Source organism: Cokeromyces recurvatus, assembly GCF_025118155.1.
Source record: "Cokeromyces recurvatus strain NRRL 2243 chromosome Unknown BX663scaffold_1, whole genome shotgun sequence".
NCBI classification, from domain to species: Eukaryota; Fungi; Mucoromycota; class Mucoromycetes; order Mucorales; family Mucoraceae; genus Cokeromyces; species Cokeromyces recurvatus.
The window spans coordinates 1,326,915-1,341,596 of NW_026251387.1; the positions used below are offsets into that span (position 1 = coordinate 1,326,915).

The 14,682-nt window shown below is 29.6% G+C and overlaps 8 protein-coding genes across 8 annotated transcripts; 3 read left to right on the forward strand and 5 right to left on the reverse strand.

Moving 5' to 3' along the window:
• The first annotated feature begins 713 nt into the window (after positions 1–713).
• On the forward strand, positions 714–2,970 carry BX663DRAFT_492583 (uncharacterized protein). The gene is made up of 6 exons (XM_051525229.1): positions 714–1,120; positions 1,262–1,361; positions 1,466–1,487; positions 1,557–1,800; positions 1,873–2,148; positions 2,215–2,970. The coding sequence occupies exons 1-6, from the start codon at positions 985–987 to the stop codon at positions 2,943–2,945; spliced, it is 1,509 nt and encodes a 502-aa protein (XP_051387952.1). The 5' UTR covers positions 714–984; the 3' UTR covers positions 2,946–2,970.
• A 388-nt stretch (positions 2,971–3,358) lies between these two features.
• On the reverse strand, positions 3,359–4,874 carry BX663DRAFT_492586 (uncharacterized protein). The gene is made up of 2 exons (XM_051525230.1): positions 3,936–4,874; positions 3,359–3,865 (listed from the first exon to the last, which is right to left on the reverse strand). The coding sequence occupies exons 1-2, from the start codon at positions 4,739–4,741 to the stop codon at positions 3,565–3,567; spliced, it is 1,107 nt and encodes a 368-aa protein (XP_051387953.1). The 5' UTR covers positions 4,742–4,874; the 3' UTR covers positions 3,359–3,564.
• A 59-nt stretch (positions 4,875–4,933) lies between these two features.
• Positions 4,934–5,858, reverse strand: BX663DRAFT_492587 (actin cortical patch SUR7/pH-response regulator pali). Its single transcript, XM_051525231.1, has one exon. The coding sequence runs from the start codon at positions 5,826–5,828 to the stop codon at positions 5,181–5,183; it is 648 nt and encodes a 215-aa protein (XP_051387954.1). The 5' UTR covers positions 5,829–5,858; the 3' UTR covers positions 4,934–5,180.
• A 1,255-nt stretch (positions 5,859–7,113) lies between these two features.
• Positions 7,114–7,597, reverse strand: BX663DRAFT_464446 (uncharacterized protein; the record flags this gene model as incomplete). The annotated part of the gene is made up of 3 exons (XM_051524020.1): positions 7,516–7,597; positions 7,405–7,457; positions 7,114–7,350 (listed from the first exon to the last, which is right to left on the reverse strand). Exons 1-3 carry the CDS (start codon positions 7,577–7,579, stop codon positions 7,114–7,116), a joined length of 354 nt encoding a protein of 117 aa, XP_051387955.1. The 5' UTR covers positions 7,580–7,597.
• A 165-nt stretch (positions 7,598–7,762) lies between these two features.
• Positions 7,763–9,331, reverse strand: BX663DRAFT_492589 (acyl-CoA N-acyltransferase). Its single transcript, XM_051525232.1, has one exon. It carries the CDS (start codon positions 9,239–9,241, stop codon positions 7,892–7,894), a length of 1,350 nt encoding a protein of 449 aa, XP_051387956.1. The 5' UTR covers positions 9,242–9,331; the 3' UTR covers positions 7,763–7,891.
• A 251-nt stretch (positions 9,332–9,582) lies between these two features.
• Positions 9,583–10,788, forward strand: BX663DRAFT_492592 (succinate dehydrogenase cytochrome b560 subunit). The gene is made up of 5 exons (XM_051525233.1): positions 9,583–9,719; positions 9,820–9,871; positions 10,021–10,193; positions 10,278–10,450; positions 10,571–10,788. Exons 1-5 carry the CDS (start codon positions 9,680–9,682, stop codon positions 10,673–10,675), a joined length of 543 nt encoding a protein of 180 aa, XP_051387957.1. The 5' UTR covers positions 9,583–9,679; the 3' UTR covers positions 10,676–10,788.
• Positions 10,789–10,881: 93 nt separating this feature from the next.
• BX663DRAFT_492593 (uncharacterized protein) lies at positions 10,882–12,498 on the forward strand. The gene is made up of 6 exons (XM_051525234.1): positions 10,882–11,393; positions 11,450–11,618; positions 11,777–11,922; positions 11,981–12,109; positions 12,176–12,293; positions 12,358–12,498. Exons 1-6 carry the CDS (start codon positions 10,902–10,904, stop codon positions 12,396–12,398), a joined length of 1,095 nt encoding a protein of 364 aa, XP_051387958.1. The 5' UTR covers positions 10,882–10,901; the 3' UTR covers positions 12,399–12,498.
• Positions 12,499–14,488, reverse strand: BX663DRAFT_492594 (mitochondrial carrier domain-containing protein). Its single transcript, XM_051525235.1, has 4 exons — positions 14,028–14,488; positions 12,985–13,918; positions 12,789–12,915; positions 12,499–12,718 (listed from the first exon to the last, which is right to left on the reverse strand). Exons 1-4 carry the CDS (start codon positions 14,380–14,382, stop codon positions 12,650–12,652), a joined length of 1,485 nt encoding a protein of 494 aa, XP_051387959.1. The 5' UTR covers positions 14,383–14,488; the 3' UTR covers positions 12,499–12,649.
• Between the last annotated feature and the right edge of the window lie 194 nt (positions 14,489–14,682).

Genomic DNA, 14,682 nt, shown 5'->3' on the forward strand with positions numbered 1-14,682 from the left:
CATATATATATCTATCTATAACTTTTTATCGTGCGTATAGAAATGGGAATGTATACTCAAAAGCCTTGACTCCTTTTAAATATACTATCTCTCCCTTCCTATACTAATTATACGTATACAACAGTTCCAAGTGTTTAATCAAGCTTTTGTATCCATAGTCTTTCTATTAATCTATGCAATATGTATCAACAAGATTCTATCTTTCTTTTTTTTTTTTTTTTTTTTTTTTTTTTTTTTTTTTTTTTTTTTTTTTTTTTTACTATTCTAAAAAATAAAAAATTCAAGACTTTATACATAGACATCACATTTGAAAATTTAATTTCGAGAATAAAGGCTTCAAGATAAAGTAACATTTTTTTTCTTCTTTCTTCCCTTTTTTTTTTTTTTTTTACATAACCTCCCTTTATTCATTACACTACACTCTCTTCTCCCTTCTTTTATATACAATTCAAATTTACTCCTTATTTATTCTTTTTTAAGAAAAGGTTTAGACGAGAAAGAAGAAAAGATAGGTAAAATAAAATAAACTCATTTGATGAGCTCCCTTTATATACATATATTTATGCAATCTCATTCTCCCACTTCTTTTTATCCAACTCATTTTTCTCCTTTTTTTGACATGAAAGCATTACAAACCAAATATATAATATCATTATTATTTCTTTCTCTTTTTTTTTTTTTTGTACAAATTCCTTTCATTTATACTATATGTTCTAGAATTATCAATTATTTATTATTTGTACATTTATTTATTAGCAACAGCTTAGACACATACAAACTACAATACAACTCAACTTTTATAAGCTGAACCAGTTTTTTATATTCCAATATTTTTACAATTATCATATCATAAACACATAACTGATCTTTATTTACTATAACTAATAATAATAAGAGGAAAAAGATTAAAATTTCAACTTATTACACTTGTGATAATTAGACATCATCATCATCAATAACAACGATTCATATATAAAAATTCAAATGATAAAGACTTCAGCTATTCTCGTTTTGAGCCTATTATCGAGGTCATTTGTATATGGTGAAAGAGCTCCAACGACTACAAATGAAACACCAACTGATTTTAGTTCATCTAATGCAATTAATAAGCTTAACAGTGGTAAATAATACAAAAAAAAAGGAATTAATTACAATTATAAAATACGCGCTTATATAGTGCTTCTCTACGAAACACACACACACACACACACACACACATACGTATATATATGTATAATATAACTAACTCTTTTATTGCTAGTTCCTTGTGGTTCAACGGGTAATACAGAAACAATTTGTTCACCTAGACTAGGAGATATATGGAGAAATGGAACTTGGTATCCAATTACTTGGAATGCATTGTAAATATGAATATATTGTTTTTTATTTATTTATTATGCTGATCATAATACTCTTTTTTTTTTTTTTTTTTTTTTTTTTTTTTTTTTTTTCCTTTCGAATATAGTCATCCAGCTTATGTTTCTTGTGTGAGTATAATTATATAGAATCACTTTTTATAAATATATGCAACTAATTCTTTTGAATATTAATTCCAGAATTCATTGGATATTTATATTTACTTTGTACAGAATTATCAAAATATTCTTATAAAAAAGATACTTGATATACGAACATCAAAAGGCACAATACCTGTACTTGTAGATGATACATGGCGATTAGATTTTACAGCACAAACGTATAATGCTATAACATATATTGTATCAAACGGAGTTGATCCAGAGAATGAATTGTCTAAACATTATTCAAAATATCCTCAGCCTATTCATAGCTTTGTTGAGCGTATGTATACACACACACATATATATATATCATATCATATAGAGTGAATACTAATATTTATATTATCTTTAGAACCAGTGTTAAATCTACCAATCAATACAACATTGAATACAACATCGTCATCCAATCCTATACCGCCATCATCTCCAACACTCACTAAATTTTCTTATTCTGATAATACGGATAATTTACAAACAAATTTACAAAATAGAGCAGTAGAGCCTTGGGTAATTACTGCAGTTGTCTTAGCATGCTTGGCTGTTATAGGTGCATCTATTGCTATCCTATGGGTTATACGACAAGGTCGGAAAAGAAAATTAGTTAATATTGAAAGAGGAAATTTAAATGGTAATCATTTTTGTTTGTTTTCTTTCTTTCTTTATATATAAAACAATTCTAATAATTATTCGATAGATTCAAATAATGCACCAGACAGTAGTAATTGTACAGAGAAAACTCATAGGGATACACAATTATCTGAATCATCTTTAAATAATACTCATTCAGTAAATATCAAAAAACTACCTTCACCATTCAAATATATATATGGCCTAACGGTATCACGTCATAAAGGTGCCCTAAAGAACCAACAGACGGTACATGCTTCATCTTCATCTTCATCTTCATCAACAACAACAACAACAACAACAACAGCAGCAGCAGCAGCAGCAGCAGCAGCAGCAGTAGCAGTAGCAGTTACTCCACATGAACTAAATAATGGCAATACCATCAAGCAACAAAAGGTGAGCCAATTTCTCTCTACACCTATACTATCTATGGAAGATGAAGAACGAACCTCTGATGATAAAAGACAAAGAGCACTAAGGAATGTGGGTCATAATAGTGAAATAGAATCAGTTGCCTCTCTTGATAACGCCTCTAGTCGATCTGAACCTCCAATATCATCGTCTGATGCAATCCTAATTGCTGATACATTTCGTCAACGTATGAGAAGACCTGAATGGCAGCAGCAGAAACAGTTAAATCAAGAGCAGGAGGACGAAGATGAAAGAGTAGAAGATGATAATGAAGAGTCAAAGCGAAGAGAATTGAGTGACCAGTTATTAAAGATAGAATTGGAGGCGGAAGGAGCATCCATGAAAAACGTCGGTAAACGAGCTCACTTATTAGATGCCCTTTATTAAAAGCGAATGTGACATTTTTTTTTCCTCATTATATAATGTACACACATATATTCATGTATGTGTAAAATAAACTTGTGTAACTCTATAAACTTTATACTCTTTAGTATAATTTTTTTTTACTTCTCATTGTATGTATAATATCGATTCCTTGATAGATAAATTGTAATAATAATAATAAAAAAAAGTTCCCATTATGTTTATTAAATTTGGCTTTTTGAACTCTTTATAGTTATCTATTAATTACTGTCTTCTACTAAAGAAAAAAAAAGCAGTAACGAAAACCTGTAGAATAAAAATATTCGGATTTAACGGCAAGATAAAACCACAAAACAATGAAGGACATAGTTGGAAGAATTTCGAGCATACACTTATATATTTATAATTATGTGCTTTTCTCTATCTCTCTTTATTTTATTTTATTTTATTTTTTTAACGATTATAATAATATTATATATATTAGTACATGCTACTGGTAAAAAAATAGATTGTTAACAATAAAAAAATGAAATAAAGTCGAGCAATGTATAATATCAGACGGGAACTATGAAAAAAAATGGAGGGAGGGGATATGTATATAATAAATAAATGTACAGTAGTCATATATATATTAATATGGGTATCATTTTGCATATGCTAAAACTGTTCCAAAGCAATAATCCCAGATTTTAGAAGTAATACCATAACCACTTTCGTAGTTTTTATAGTGGTGGGCCATATGGTACTTCTTCATCTCTTTGAAATGATATTTGTATACTTTAGCATGATGAAGATAATAATGAGTACAATCATACAAGATATAGCCGAATACACCACCAGCAATAATGCCATGTGCAATTAAAGGAGGAAATAAGATATAACCAAGTGAAATAAGAGGGTATGCGATGATAACACCTAAAGCTGGAGGCATTACTAGTCTCAATCTATATATAAACAAATTAACATACAAAGATACACACATATATACAAATATATATATATATAAGGGTTTACCTATCCATTGGTAGATAATGATGAAATCCATGAATAACAAAATGTAGGATAAAGGCAAGTTGATGATCTGGTAAGAAATCATCCAAATGAAAAAAGAATCGATGAAGCAAATATTCTAATAAAGTCCAAACTAGTATACCAATCAAAAAGCTAACTCCAGTAGTTATATTACTATCATATGAAAGGGAACAATAGAGTTGATAACTAACATAAGGGAACCATACAGTAGGAACAATATACCAAGCTGTCTTTGTTAATGGCTCTAATAAGGGATGACCAAAAAAGATAGCTGGACCTGGCAAATAACGAGGTTTATGCACTTGTTCAAGATAGAATTCTTTTGTAAATCGAGCCCTTAACATTTGAGGTACAAGTGCTTTACTCAAGTCTAAAAATTGATTTTTCTTCATATCTGAATTAATATCTGTCTCAACTGGTTTAAAATCTTCCCGAATAAATGTTTTACTTTCTTCTTCCTCTTCCAATAATTTCATACGTCGTTGATGAAGTGTTAAAGTAGAAGAGTCTTCATGACGACCATTATTTACTTCTTGTTCTCCTTTAAGTGAACCAATACAATAATCTGATAGGATCTCATAAGCTGCATCTGAATGATCATGTTCAAGAACATCTTTCATTACTTTAGTAACATCATTTCCTGCATAGTCTAAAATAAGATCATCTCCACCTGGATGATCTTGGATAAATTCCGTCACATCATAAATCTTGTTTTGATAAATGACCCAGCAAGAATCAACTGTTGTATGTTTGGACACTTCTTTCAAGGTATATTCTTTCAATGTCATTAGTAATACGAGTATGAGTCAATTGTAAGGCAAGCAGATGAAGAAGTGGAACAACAAGAGCAAGAAAAAAAAAAGGGGAGGGGTTAACATTTATTAAGGGGGAACTTTTTAACCAATAAAATGAAAATTTATTTTTAACCAATGAAGGAATATAGAGAAAGAATTTGAAAAAAAAAAAATAGGGTTCTTATTATGGATAATTGTATACTAGATTCTATTTATGTGTATTTATTCCAACTAGATTATAATATAGGCAAGTGGTGTAATTCTATTCTCTGCTTTATTATTAAATTTATGAGTGAATAAATATTAGGATTACAATAAAAGAGTAAAAAAGTATGGATATATGATAAATAAGTAATGACCATATTGAAACAATATATGCACAATAAAAATGTGATATATATATATACATGAATATATAATAGGTCGACGTTATTTAGGCCTTTTCACCTGAATGAGTTCTGCCTCGACCGAAAATACAAGCAAAGCAATATGCAATAGAAGAAATTAATAATGCAACAAAAGCGCCCAGTGTCATCCACATAGAAGGACCCAGCTGACCATTGGCAATATCAGGGTCATAACTTTTTACAGCATTGACACCACGAATACCAACAACAAGCATGATAATGAAAACTACCATTTGAATAATAAAAGCAATAAATGTCATAAGAGAAGCTAATAGATCAGGTCCACGTCTAAAATGACTCATAATCGTAATGATTAAAGCTAATAAAGTGAAGCCTAATGCAATCCAATATAAAATAAAATCGGCTAGAAATAGCTTATGAAGGTCTCCTATATCTCTGAAGTATCGATTTATACCCTCTGTATTAGTCCAATCGAACGCAGGAACAGGTTTACTACAACTCTCGACCACAAAAGATGATGAATCACGACTACGAATATCACCAGTGCAATAACTCCATAACCCGAAGATATAAAAGTCATTTCTAATAGTCACTTTAGCGAAATACAAATCTCGTAAAAAAGGTCTATTATATGTTGTGCCAATCATGCTAAATACTTGAAGCACAAGTGCAGCAAATGTGAAAAAAGTTGCTAAATATCCAAATAATGCCATTGTGTTGATGTTGTTTTATTTAAAGAAAAGAAAAGAAAAGAAAGAAAGAAAGAAAGAAAGAAAGAAAGAAAAAGAAGATGATTAAAGTATTTTTATACATTTCGCTAGTATGCGTTTGACAGAAAAAAAAAAGTTATAAGCATAGTGTCACAGAAGAATATTTCTGAGAGCTAAGCCAAAACAAAGAACACAGCAGCAGCATACGAATCAAACTTATGACTTCATATCCTTGGCAAACTTAAAACTGACGGCTAAGCTTTACAAATAAAATGTTACAGAGGCTTATACTGAATTGTACTACCTGTTTTTTTTTATTTTCCTTCTAATAACATGTTTACTGCATGAACATGAGACTACATAGACTGCCTACAATTAAATGTAGGTGATATATGCCCGATTATTGTGGTTTATATTTTTATATTTTTTTTGGTGATAGATTCCGTATACATCCCTAATGTGGTATGACTATAAAAAACAATAAAAATAAAATAAAATTGAAATTGTACTATTAAATATCGTTAAAACGGTTTTATAGTAGCCTTCTCTTAAATGATTTTAACATACATGACATGGTCAGAATTTATTTTTCTTATCGACTTTATATCAAAAGTAATCTGTAGATGATTGTATCAAAGCCTACTTTATTCTGTCTAATTGTTACTTGCAAACGAATATAACAAGCAAATATATCTTTTAAGCATGGCATAAAACTAATTATTTAATTATTTCACAAATATAGGCTATTGGCAAATTAGATATATTCATGCCTAGAGTATCTTTCTTTGGTAATATAAAAAATATACAGTTTCATTACAATTGTATCTTTACTTGTTTTGAATCTTCAAATTATAGCTTCATGATTATTTTTAGACTTCTTGCCGAACTCAATTAGAAAACTACAGAGCTTTGGAAAGAAATTTTTCTTTTTTGAATTGTATCTATTATTATCAAGCAACATCATATGTCCCTTTACTACATTAGAACTTTCAATTCTTTAAAAACCTTAATGTATCATTAAGACGTACTAATCGCATATATAATAAAGATTCTTTATATATATATATATATTTTATATATTAACAACTGAACATAACAACCTTCATCCTTCTCTATTTGATAAATTAAAGCCTGAAAGATATTAAAGAAAGACAATAATAAAGAAGGATGATATTGTTCCCGAAGAATAGACATTTTTGAGTATATTTAACAGAGAAATTAAGATATAGATCAATAAATACGAGTGCTTATATTCAGAATTTAAACCGATTTTTTTTTCTTTTATTGTTTACAATATAATTTTGACAAGGACAGTATCAACAGAAGAGAGATATCCAGAAATACGATGAACTACAAGAAGCTCAGTTAATCCGCCCGCAGAACTGAGTGCCTTCAATGGAACTGTAAACTGAAAAGAATGACTATTAACATTTCCTTTATCAATGGGTCCTCCAGCCAAAATAGTATCTCGATCATTATTGAAAAAAATACTGACAGTTTCTCCTGCTTGACCAGAATCTAATATCTACATTTTTTTTTATTACAAAATTTGTATATATACTTTTATTTTATTTTTTACCATATTAACTGACTGTCCGACTTCCCATGTTATACCTGTAGTTGGATATATAACTAGTATAAAATGAATTACTTTAATAGCTAATCAAACGTGATGAATAAATGCATTTACTGTTAGATAGAACGATCCCACATAAAGTAAATATTACAAAGAAAATCCTTTTATGTACTTGCATTTTTATATACACATATACATGTATAAAAAAAAAAAAAAAAAAAAAAAAAAGAAAGAAAGAAAGAAAAAAGAGTGTTTATTAATGTATGTAAAAAAGTATTAATTTTAAAATGGACGAAACATGAATTGCTCTTCTTTCTCTAAAAGACTGCATATTTAACATGCATGTAAATTTAACTTTTTGGCACATTTATGTTTGAAACTAACAGTAAAGGGTAAATGCTTAATGAAACACAATAGTTGTAGACATCCTTTATTATTTACATTTTCTTTTCTTTTCTTTTCTATTATGCATTATGATTATTCGCTTTATTTACAAAAACCTTAACTGAGAAGAAGTAAAATGGATAGGTCTCCAATTAAGTTTTTCTGGTGATATAATCCGCTTCTTCTTTTGCTGCATCTTTTCCCATTGTTCAATTACTTTATCACCTAAACAAATAATATGCTGTCCACGATAATATCTTAAAGCACCAATACTTTGAAGAGTATGTAAGATATCTTGTGTGGTAATAGAAGTCTTTTGTGATATCTCTTCTATCGTTACTTCTTCACTTGTTGATAGTAAATATCCCACAATTGTATCCATCCAATAAGCTCGATAAGACATTAAACCTAAATCAGATAATGGTTTCTCTGGTGATCCTGTTTTACCTTCTATCTTTGATAATTCATATGAAAAAGCGATCAATAATCTACCATAGCCATGACGCTGATATTGAGGTAATGTTAAGATACAGGCTACATTATAATTCTCTGCCGATTCCTTTTCTTTTGAAAAATAACCAATTAAATGACAACCTAATTCATCTCTCTGTGTCATGCAATAAAATAAAAATGGATCAACATCATAGTAAAGCATTTTATGATCTAGAAATAATTTGGAGAGTAAACATAGATTTCTACACCATGTCTTTTGCTTTCGTCCATCTATTTCAAAAAACGAAATGTCATCCTTTCTATAAATCTCATTGCCTGGAGGATGTTGTAATTGGCATCGTGTACGATGTCGCTCAAGTCGTTTATGGGAATCATAAAATTGAAGACAGAATTCGCAAATATACAATGTATCACAATAAGCATATTCTTTAGGATAAGGTGAAAAATACCATGTTTCTACCTCATGCTCACCCATCTGAATCTTGTTCATGTTCTTTACTCTCGCCACTTCACTTAAGTTTTGAGTCATTGAACCTGAAGTACGAAGTCGTTCAATTTCTTTTTCCTTTGAAAATGGTTCCTTTTCTGGTTCTTTCTTTTTTATCGTAATCGTTCCTTTCTCATCCTCCTCCTCTCCTTCCTCTGTCAATATAACCTCTTCCTGCACTCCATCTGAAGAAGGTGTATTGACTTCGCTTTCCATCTTTCTTTTCATAGGTGTTGATGCACGACTTGACGTCGTAGAAACATTTTTCTTTGTTTTTTTATGAGTTGGTTTTGGAAATTCAACACCTTTACTAAAATCAAGTCGTTTGAATGGGACCCATTCATCTAGACGTTTATTGAATTCAACGTAATGTACATAATATTCAAGTGCGCGAGGTTGATTTTTCGTTTCTCTTGCTAAAATAATCTCTGCTTTTCTAAGTTCCGAATCACCTTTAATAGATAACTTTTCAACAAATAATTTACAATGGACTGGAGATGCAAGGAATTTAATCATTTGTGCTCGTTGTTCTGGTGTTAAATGATCGTTTGAGCCATCATCATGATGAATGCTATTATTATTATTATTATTATTATTATTATTATTTGTTTCGTTGTTAGATTCTTTATCTACATCCATTGCTGTAGTAGTTGAAGTTGATGATTCATTGTTATCATCACTCATGATCGTACTCAATCACGTCTATATTATTATCACTTTTGTAAAAATGAGGAAAAGTATTTTTTTCTAAATTTCAAAAAAAAAACTTACGTCATCAGTATAAAATTATACTCCGTCATTCGCTATTTTAAAAGGTAGAATCATTCAGTCAGAAATATGACCCCAGATTGTTTCTCCACATTTTGAGTCTTTTTTTGTTCTTTAACAATAACTTTCACACCCCACTCTCTCTTTTTTTTTTTTTTTACATACATTAATATTAATACATCAATTATGCTGGCTACTCGTGGTATATTAAGAACTATCGCTCAAAGTAAAAATATAAAATAAAATAGAAAGCTATTGTGTTGGAAAAAAAAATTATACATGAAAAACTCGAATGGAGAATTAACTTGCTCATCTTGTAATTTTAGATCCTGTTGCATTAAGAAGCACTTTTGCTGCTGCTCCTTCTTTTGGTGTTAGGTAATTTTAAAAAGAGAGTGTGAGGAGAACTAAATTAAAAGAAGAAGAAGAAGAAGAAAAAAGAAACTCGATCAAAGTTATTTATAGTTATTATATTTGTATAAATACATATACAAATATATATATATATTTTTTTAAAAAAAAAAAAGACATTTCAATGCTTCTCATAAGGTACAGGAACAATGTGCTGCTGCTGAGTCAGAACTTTTGCGTCAACAGCGCAAGCTTCGTCCAGTTTCTCCTCATCTTTCTATTTACCAACCTCAAATTACTTGGTATTTATCAGCTGCTCATAGAGTTACTGGTGTTGCATTAGGCGGCGGTAAGTATTTCATATATGCCAAAGATCGAAGAATATATACAAATATATTATAAATATAAATGATTAAAATATATACATGTATAGCATTTTATTTGAGCGCACTTGCTTATCTTGCTGCACCAGCATTTGGTGCCACTGTGGATACAGCCAGCATTATTTCAACTGTAGCTGCCGCACCTGTAGCTGCTAAAGTAGTTGCAAAGACAACGGTTGCTTTCCCTTTTGTTTTCCATTGTCTTAATGGTGTTAGACATTTGGTAAGAAATCAATCCATTATTTTACATACTCGAAAGGAAAAGATAGATTAAGCTTTTATCTCCTCTCCCCCTTTTTTTTTAAAAAATATATATATGTATATAAATATATATTTGTATTAGGTTTGGGATGCTACAAAAATGCTTAACATTAAGGATGTTTATAGATCAGGTTATATGGTTCTTGGTGGAACTGTTGTTGGTTCTTTATATTTGGCTCTTATGTAATTATTTTACATAATAAAGAATATCAATTTAGTAATACATGTAATAGAAAAGATATGACTTTAAAATCATAAGTGATAGATATTATTTTAACTGAATGCAACTATATAAAATATAGGACTACTTTTTTTTGTATATATAAATATGTATACAAATATCAATTGTTTAGAAATAAATGTCATAATTTTGTTGTTAATTTCCTTTTTATTTATTTATTTACTTATATATAATGTCATTGGAATCCAAAAAAGAGGATAAAGAGATACACGAAAAAATAGTGATTATTTCAAATGATAGTGAAAGTGAATTTTCTTCATTTAGCTTGAAAGAAGATTCAATTCTATGCACTCAAGAGACTTCATCTACTCTCGTTACTAGTTCTTCAAACAACACATCACCTCCAACATCTGTTATTGTCAGAGAAAAGCCTCAAAAGATAAGAATGAGGCAAGTGAAGACAACCAAGTCAATAGAGATGTTAATTCCAGAATCAAAGAGTAACAGCCTGTTACCTACAGTTTTATTTGCATGTCAAGTTACTTGCATACATTATTTAAGCTATTATGTATATCTGAAAGAAGAAGAGCCCTCTGTTGATATGAACAAGCTGGATATCATTCTTGCTTCAAATGGTTCAATCCATATTCAATGTTCTTTTCTTTTAAACGGATTAGAAAATGTGCTTGAGTATCCTTTATGGTTCCAAACCCCATTAAATAAGGTAAATTCTATATTAAAAGAAAAGAGTTTTGATATTAAATAATTATTTTGAAATAGGTCATGGCAGATTGTGGATTTATTCATAATCAAACAGAAAATGATGGATATTGTCTTCATTATAAAATTAAAAAAGCATTTGTTACCACCCCACTTTCATATTTATTAGACAAGAAGGCTCCTTATGGAACACTTGATAAGATAGAAATTATCTTTGACTGGATTCCAACAAATATCCTTTTTTTTTTAAAAAAAATACAATATAAAGAAGAAAGAGAGAGAGGAAGAAAAAAAAAAGATAGATACTAGTAAATACAAATCCTTAACTACTCTCTGTCTCTCTCTCTTTTTTTTTTTTTTTTTTTTTTTTTTTTTTTTTTGCTTCAGCACAATCGAAGGAATTCCAATCGACTTGGAAGAGAAAATTCAATCTGGATTTAATAGGTCATTATATAGAGCAAGCATTTACGAATATTATTATAAAAAAGACAAGTTATATGTATCCACTTATATTCTCTAATTATTATACAAAGGTATAAATATTACGAGAAAGAAAGAAAGAAAGAGATAAAACTCACCCTTTCTCTTTAGAAAATAACAGGAAATATGTCTTATTTGCCAAATATTGCACAGTCTTTATACAAAATTTATATCACTTCTAGATCAACTATGTCTGTTAATAATCATGATTTTAGTGAGAGTATTTTACAAAAGTTAAAGGTTAGTAGATATAATGGCACAATAACGTACTATGGACTTTAATTCGACTCGATATTTATTTTAAAGGTGATAAAGAAAAATACAATGATTATGAATCCTTATGATCATGATGATGAAGAAGACATTGGTGATAACATGATTCCAACTTATTTGATATTAGGAATGTATTATTCAATCAAAAATGCTAATAAGCAGGTTCGTATTTCATATAATATATTTGTACAAATCGCTATATTTTTCTTCCTTACCTCTATTATATAGCGATCTCAAACTACTACCAAAGTATTAACTCATGATCCCCCAAATGCACTTTATACAGTTGCTCGATTATGGTCTGCTACTTGCTCTCCAACTACATCAGTTTTTAAATCAGAATAGTATATTTATATATATGTACAAAGAAATATAGTAAATAAAGCAGAAAGATAAGGTGGAGGAGGGAAGGGAGGAGGGGAAAGAAAACAAATATAAAGATGTATTATATTATGTATACATTTATAACTAATAACAGTAAAAGAAAAAGAAAAAAATATCTATCTATTATGAAATACCAAGAGATTTTTTTGATAATTCATAAACAGCATAACTTATACTAATAGATGGAACAACCTATATACATAATAAATATGAATAAATAAGCGAGAGAGAATACGTGCTGTGTTATCTCTATTTCTTTTACCTTAATTAAAGTAGGTCCTAACCCTTTATAAAAACCTCGAATACCACTAGATCTATACGTTTTACGCGCCACATCCCAAGCAGAAGTATATCGGTAAGGATGTGCAGGTGTTCCTTGTGCCTGTAATCTATTTTTTTTTTTTTAATGAGTAAAGAACTAGAATTGAAAGTAAGCAGTATACTCTTTTTCTTTTTACCTTGTTCTAATCATATTTAAAGGGTAAACACTCGTTGCACCAATAGATCCACTTACCATACCACACATCCATAAAACCATAACATTGGGGTCTGGCTTTTTTCCATTTGAATTCTCTCTATAAGTATCCATTGATCGCAAATAAGAAACCTTTAAGGTCTCATAGACACCCATATCTAATGCTTGATATGGAAACACGCCTATCATACTTAATAATAAACCAGGCCAAAACGCTCTCACTCCTCCTGCTTTATACATATCCTTTACTACTGTTCTCATTGAAACTATAGATCGTTTTGATTGTTGCACCATCGGGTATTGCTTTAATTTTTGTCTTTCTTCATATTGACTGGACATGATTCTCGTTTTGAGAGTTTCTAATGGATATACACAAAACTGAGAACAAAGACCTGCAACACCACCTGCAATAAATCTAGCACTAATAGGAATCGAATTTTTATCAGAGGAACCTGTCATCTGCGCCATAATAGCCTTAGATGTTTCAAAGACATAGAATTTGATAGCGGACTCGGGTATAATCTTGATCACATTAAGACCGTTACCAACATAGAGGCCACGAAAGCCACCATTTTTATAAATAGTCTTGATAGCATTTAAAATGGATACTGAAGAAGCCGGTTTCACATTATTCGTTGTTCGGGAACTCTGATAATTTGTGTTTGTAATGAGGTATATTTTAAGGCGATCTAACGGTGCTGTACATGTACGAGACACACAACCTGCAATAGCACCAGCAGTAAGATATTTATAAGCATGACGTGCTGCTTCATCTGTATGGGGAATAACTGCTTCAGCATCAGCATTAAGTTGTGTTGATATCTGATAGTATCTATAAATCTCGGTTAATGTTGGTTCATGGGGTAACAATAATAAAAAATTTCTCCAACTTTCAAAATCAATGTAACCGTTGCCAGCTATGATATTAGAATTCGTGAGTCATTCTATATATGTATATATGCATATATATATACAAATATATATATTTATATATGTATTTATATACATTCTTTATTCATTACATACATGTATCAATAAACTGAATTAGTGCGTCAATATCTGAATTTGTAACATGGATCCCGGATTCTTTTAAAGCAATCTGTAATTCCTCATGAGTTAAACGATGATCGCCCTTTTGATTTATTGATGAAAAAACTTTCCAAAGTTCTTCTTCCTTTGATAGTATATGAGCTCGAAATGCTTCATAATCTATTGTGTTTATATTTTTATGTGGTGAGATATTTCTGACATAAGAAAGTATCATTTGTCGATCTAATGATTCATATAGACTTCTAATGCGAGTTTCTTTTTCATGCATTTCTTCATCATAATAAGGATGAGGTTCAGCCTTATAAGCTGACATTTTTTCTTCTTTTGACATAATTTATGTCCTTCCTTATCTCCTTAGAAAAAAATAATAATAATAATAAATAAATAAATAAATAAGCAAACAAATAGGCAACAAATGCTAGAGGGAAAAAAATAAAAAAAAAGGAAAAAAATATTATTGGCTCATGCAAAATTTTAAGGAACTAAAATTTTCGAAAAGAAATGGGTTTTTTTCAATTGAACTACTTGATAAAAAAAAAATAAGATAATGATATAGTATTAGTAAATAATTGTTTAATGTAATAAATCATTTTATGTCTGTTTCATGTCACTATGGGGCATTATTTTAAGG

Coding starts and splice junctions, on each gene's coding strand:
- BX663DRAFT_492583 (XM_051525229.1), top strand. CDS start 985: ATGATAAAGACTTCAGCTATTCTCGTTTTGAGCCTATTATCGAGGTCA. Junction 1,488..1,556: donor ATCCAGCTTATGTTTCTTGT/GTGAGTATAATT, acceptor TATTAATTCCAG/AATTCATTGGATATTTATAT. Junction 2,149..2,214: donor TGAAAGAGGAAATTTAAATG/GTAATCATTTTT, acceptor ATTATTCGATAG/ATTCAAATAATGCACCAGAC.
- BX663DRAFT_492586 (XM_051525230.1), bottom strand. CDS start 4,741: ATGACATTGAAAGAATATACCTTGAAAGAAGTGTCCAAACATACAACA. Junction 3,866..3,935: donor CATTATCTACCAATGGATAG/GTAAACCCTTAT, acceptor GTTTATATATAG/ATTGAGACTAGTAATGCCTC.
- BX663DRAFT_492587 (XM_051525231.1), bottom strand. CDS start 5,828: ATGGCATTATTTGGATATTTAGCAACTTTTTTCACATTTGCTGCACTT.
- BX663DRAFT_492589 (XM_051525232.1), bottom strand. CDS start 9,241: ATGATTAAATTCCTTGCATCTCCAGTCCATTGTAAATTATTTGTTGAA.
- BX663DRAFT_492592 (XM_051525233.1), top strand. CDS start 9,680: ATGCTGGCTACTCGTGGTATATTAAGAACTATCGCTCAAA. Junction 9,872..10,020: donor GCTCCTTCTTTTGGTGTTAG/GTAATTTTAAAA, acceptor AAAAAAAAAAAG/ACATTTCAATGCTTCTCATA. Junction 10,451..10,570: donor TTAATGGTGTTAGACATTTG/GTAAGAAATCAA, acceptor TATTTGTATTAG/GTTTGGGATGCTACAAAAAT.
- BX663DRAFT_492593 (XM_051525234.1), top strand. CDS start 10,902: ATGTCATTGGAATCCAAAAAAGAGGATAAAGAGATACACGAAAAAATA. Junction 11,394..11,449: donor TCCAAACCCCATTAAATAAG/GTAAATTCTATA, acceptor ATTTTGAAATAG/GTCATGGCAGATTGTGGATT. Junction 12,294..12,357: donor GTATTATTCAATCAAAAATG/CTAATAAGCAGG, acceptor TTTCTTCCTTAC/CTCTATTATATAGCGATCTC.
- BX663DRAFT_492594 (XM_051525235.1), bottom strand. CDS start 14,382: ATGTCAAAAGAAGAAAAAATGTCAGCTTATAAGGCTGAACCTCATCCT. Junction 12,916..12,984: donor TTAAATATGATTAGAACAAG/GTAAAAAGAAAA, acceptor AAAAAAAAATAG/ATTACAGGCACAAGGAACAC. Junction 12,719..12,788: donor TAGGACCTACTTTAATTAAG/GTAAAAGAAATA, acceptor TTATGTATATAG/GTTGTTCCATCTATTAGTAT.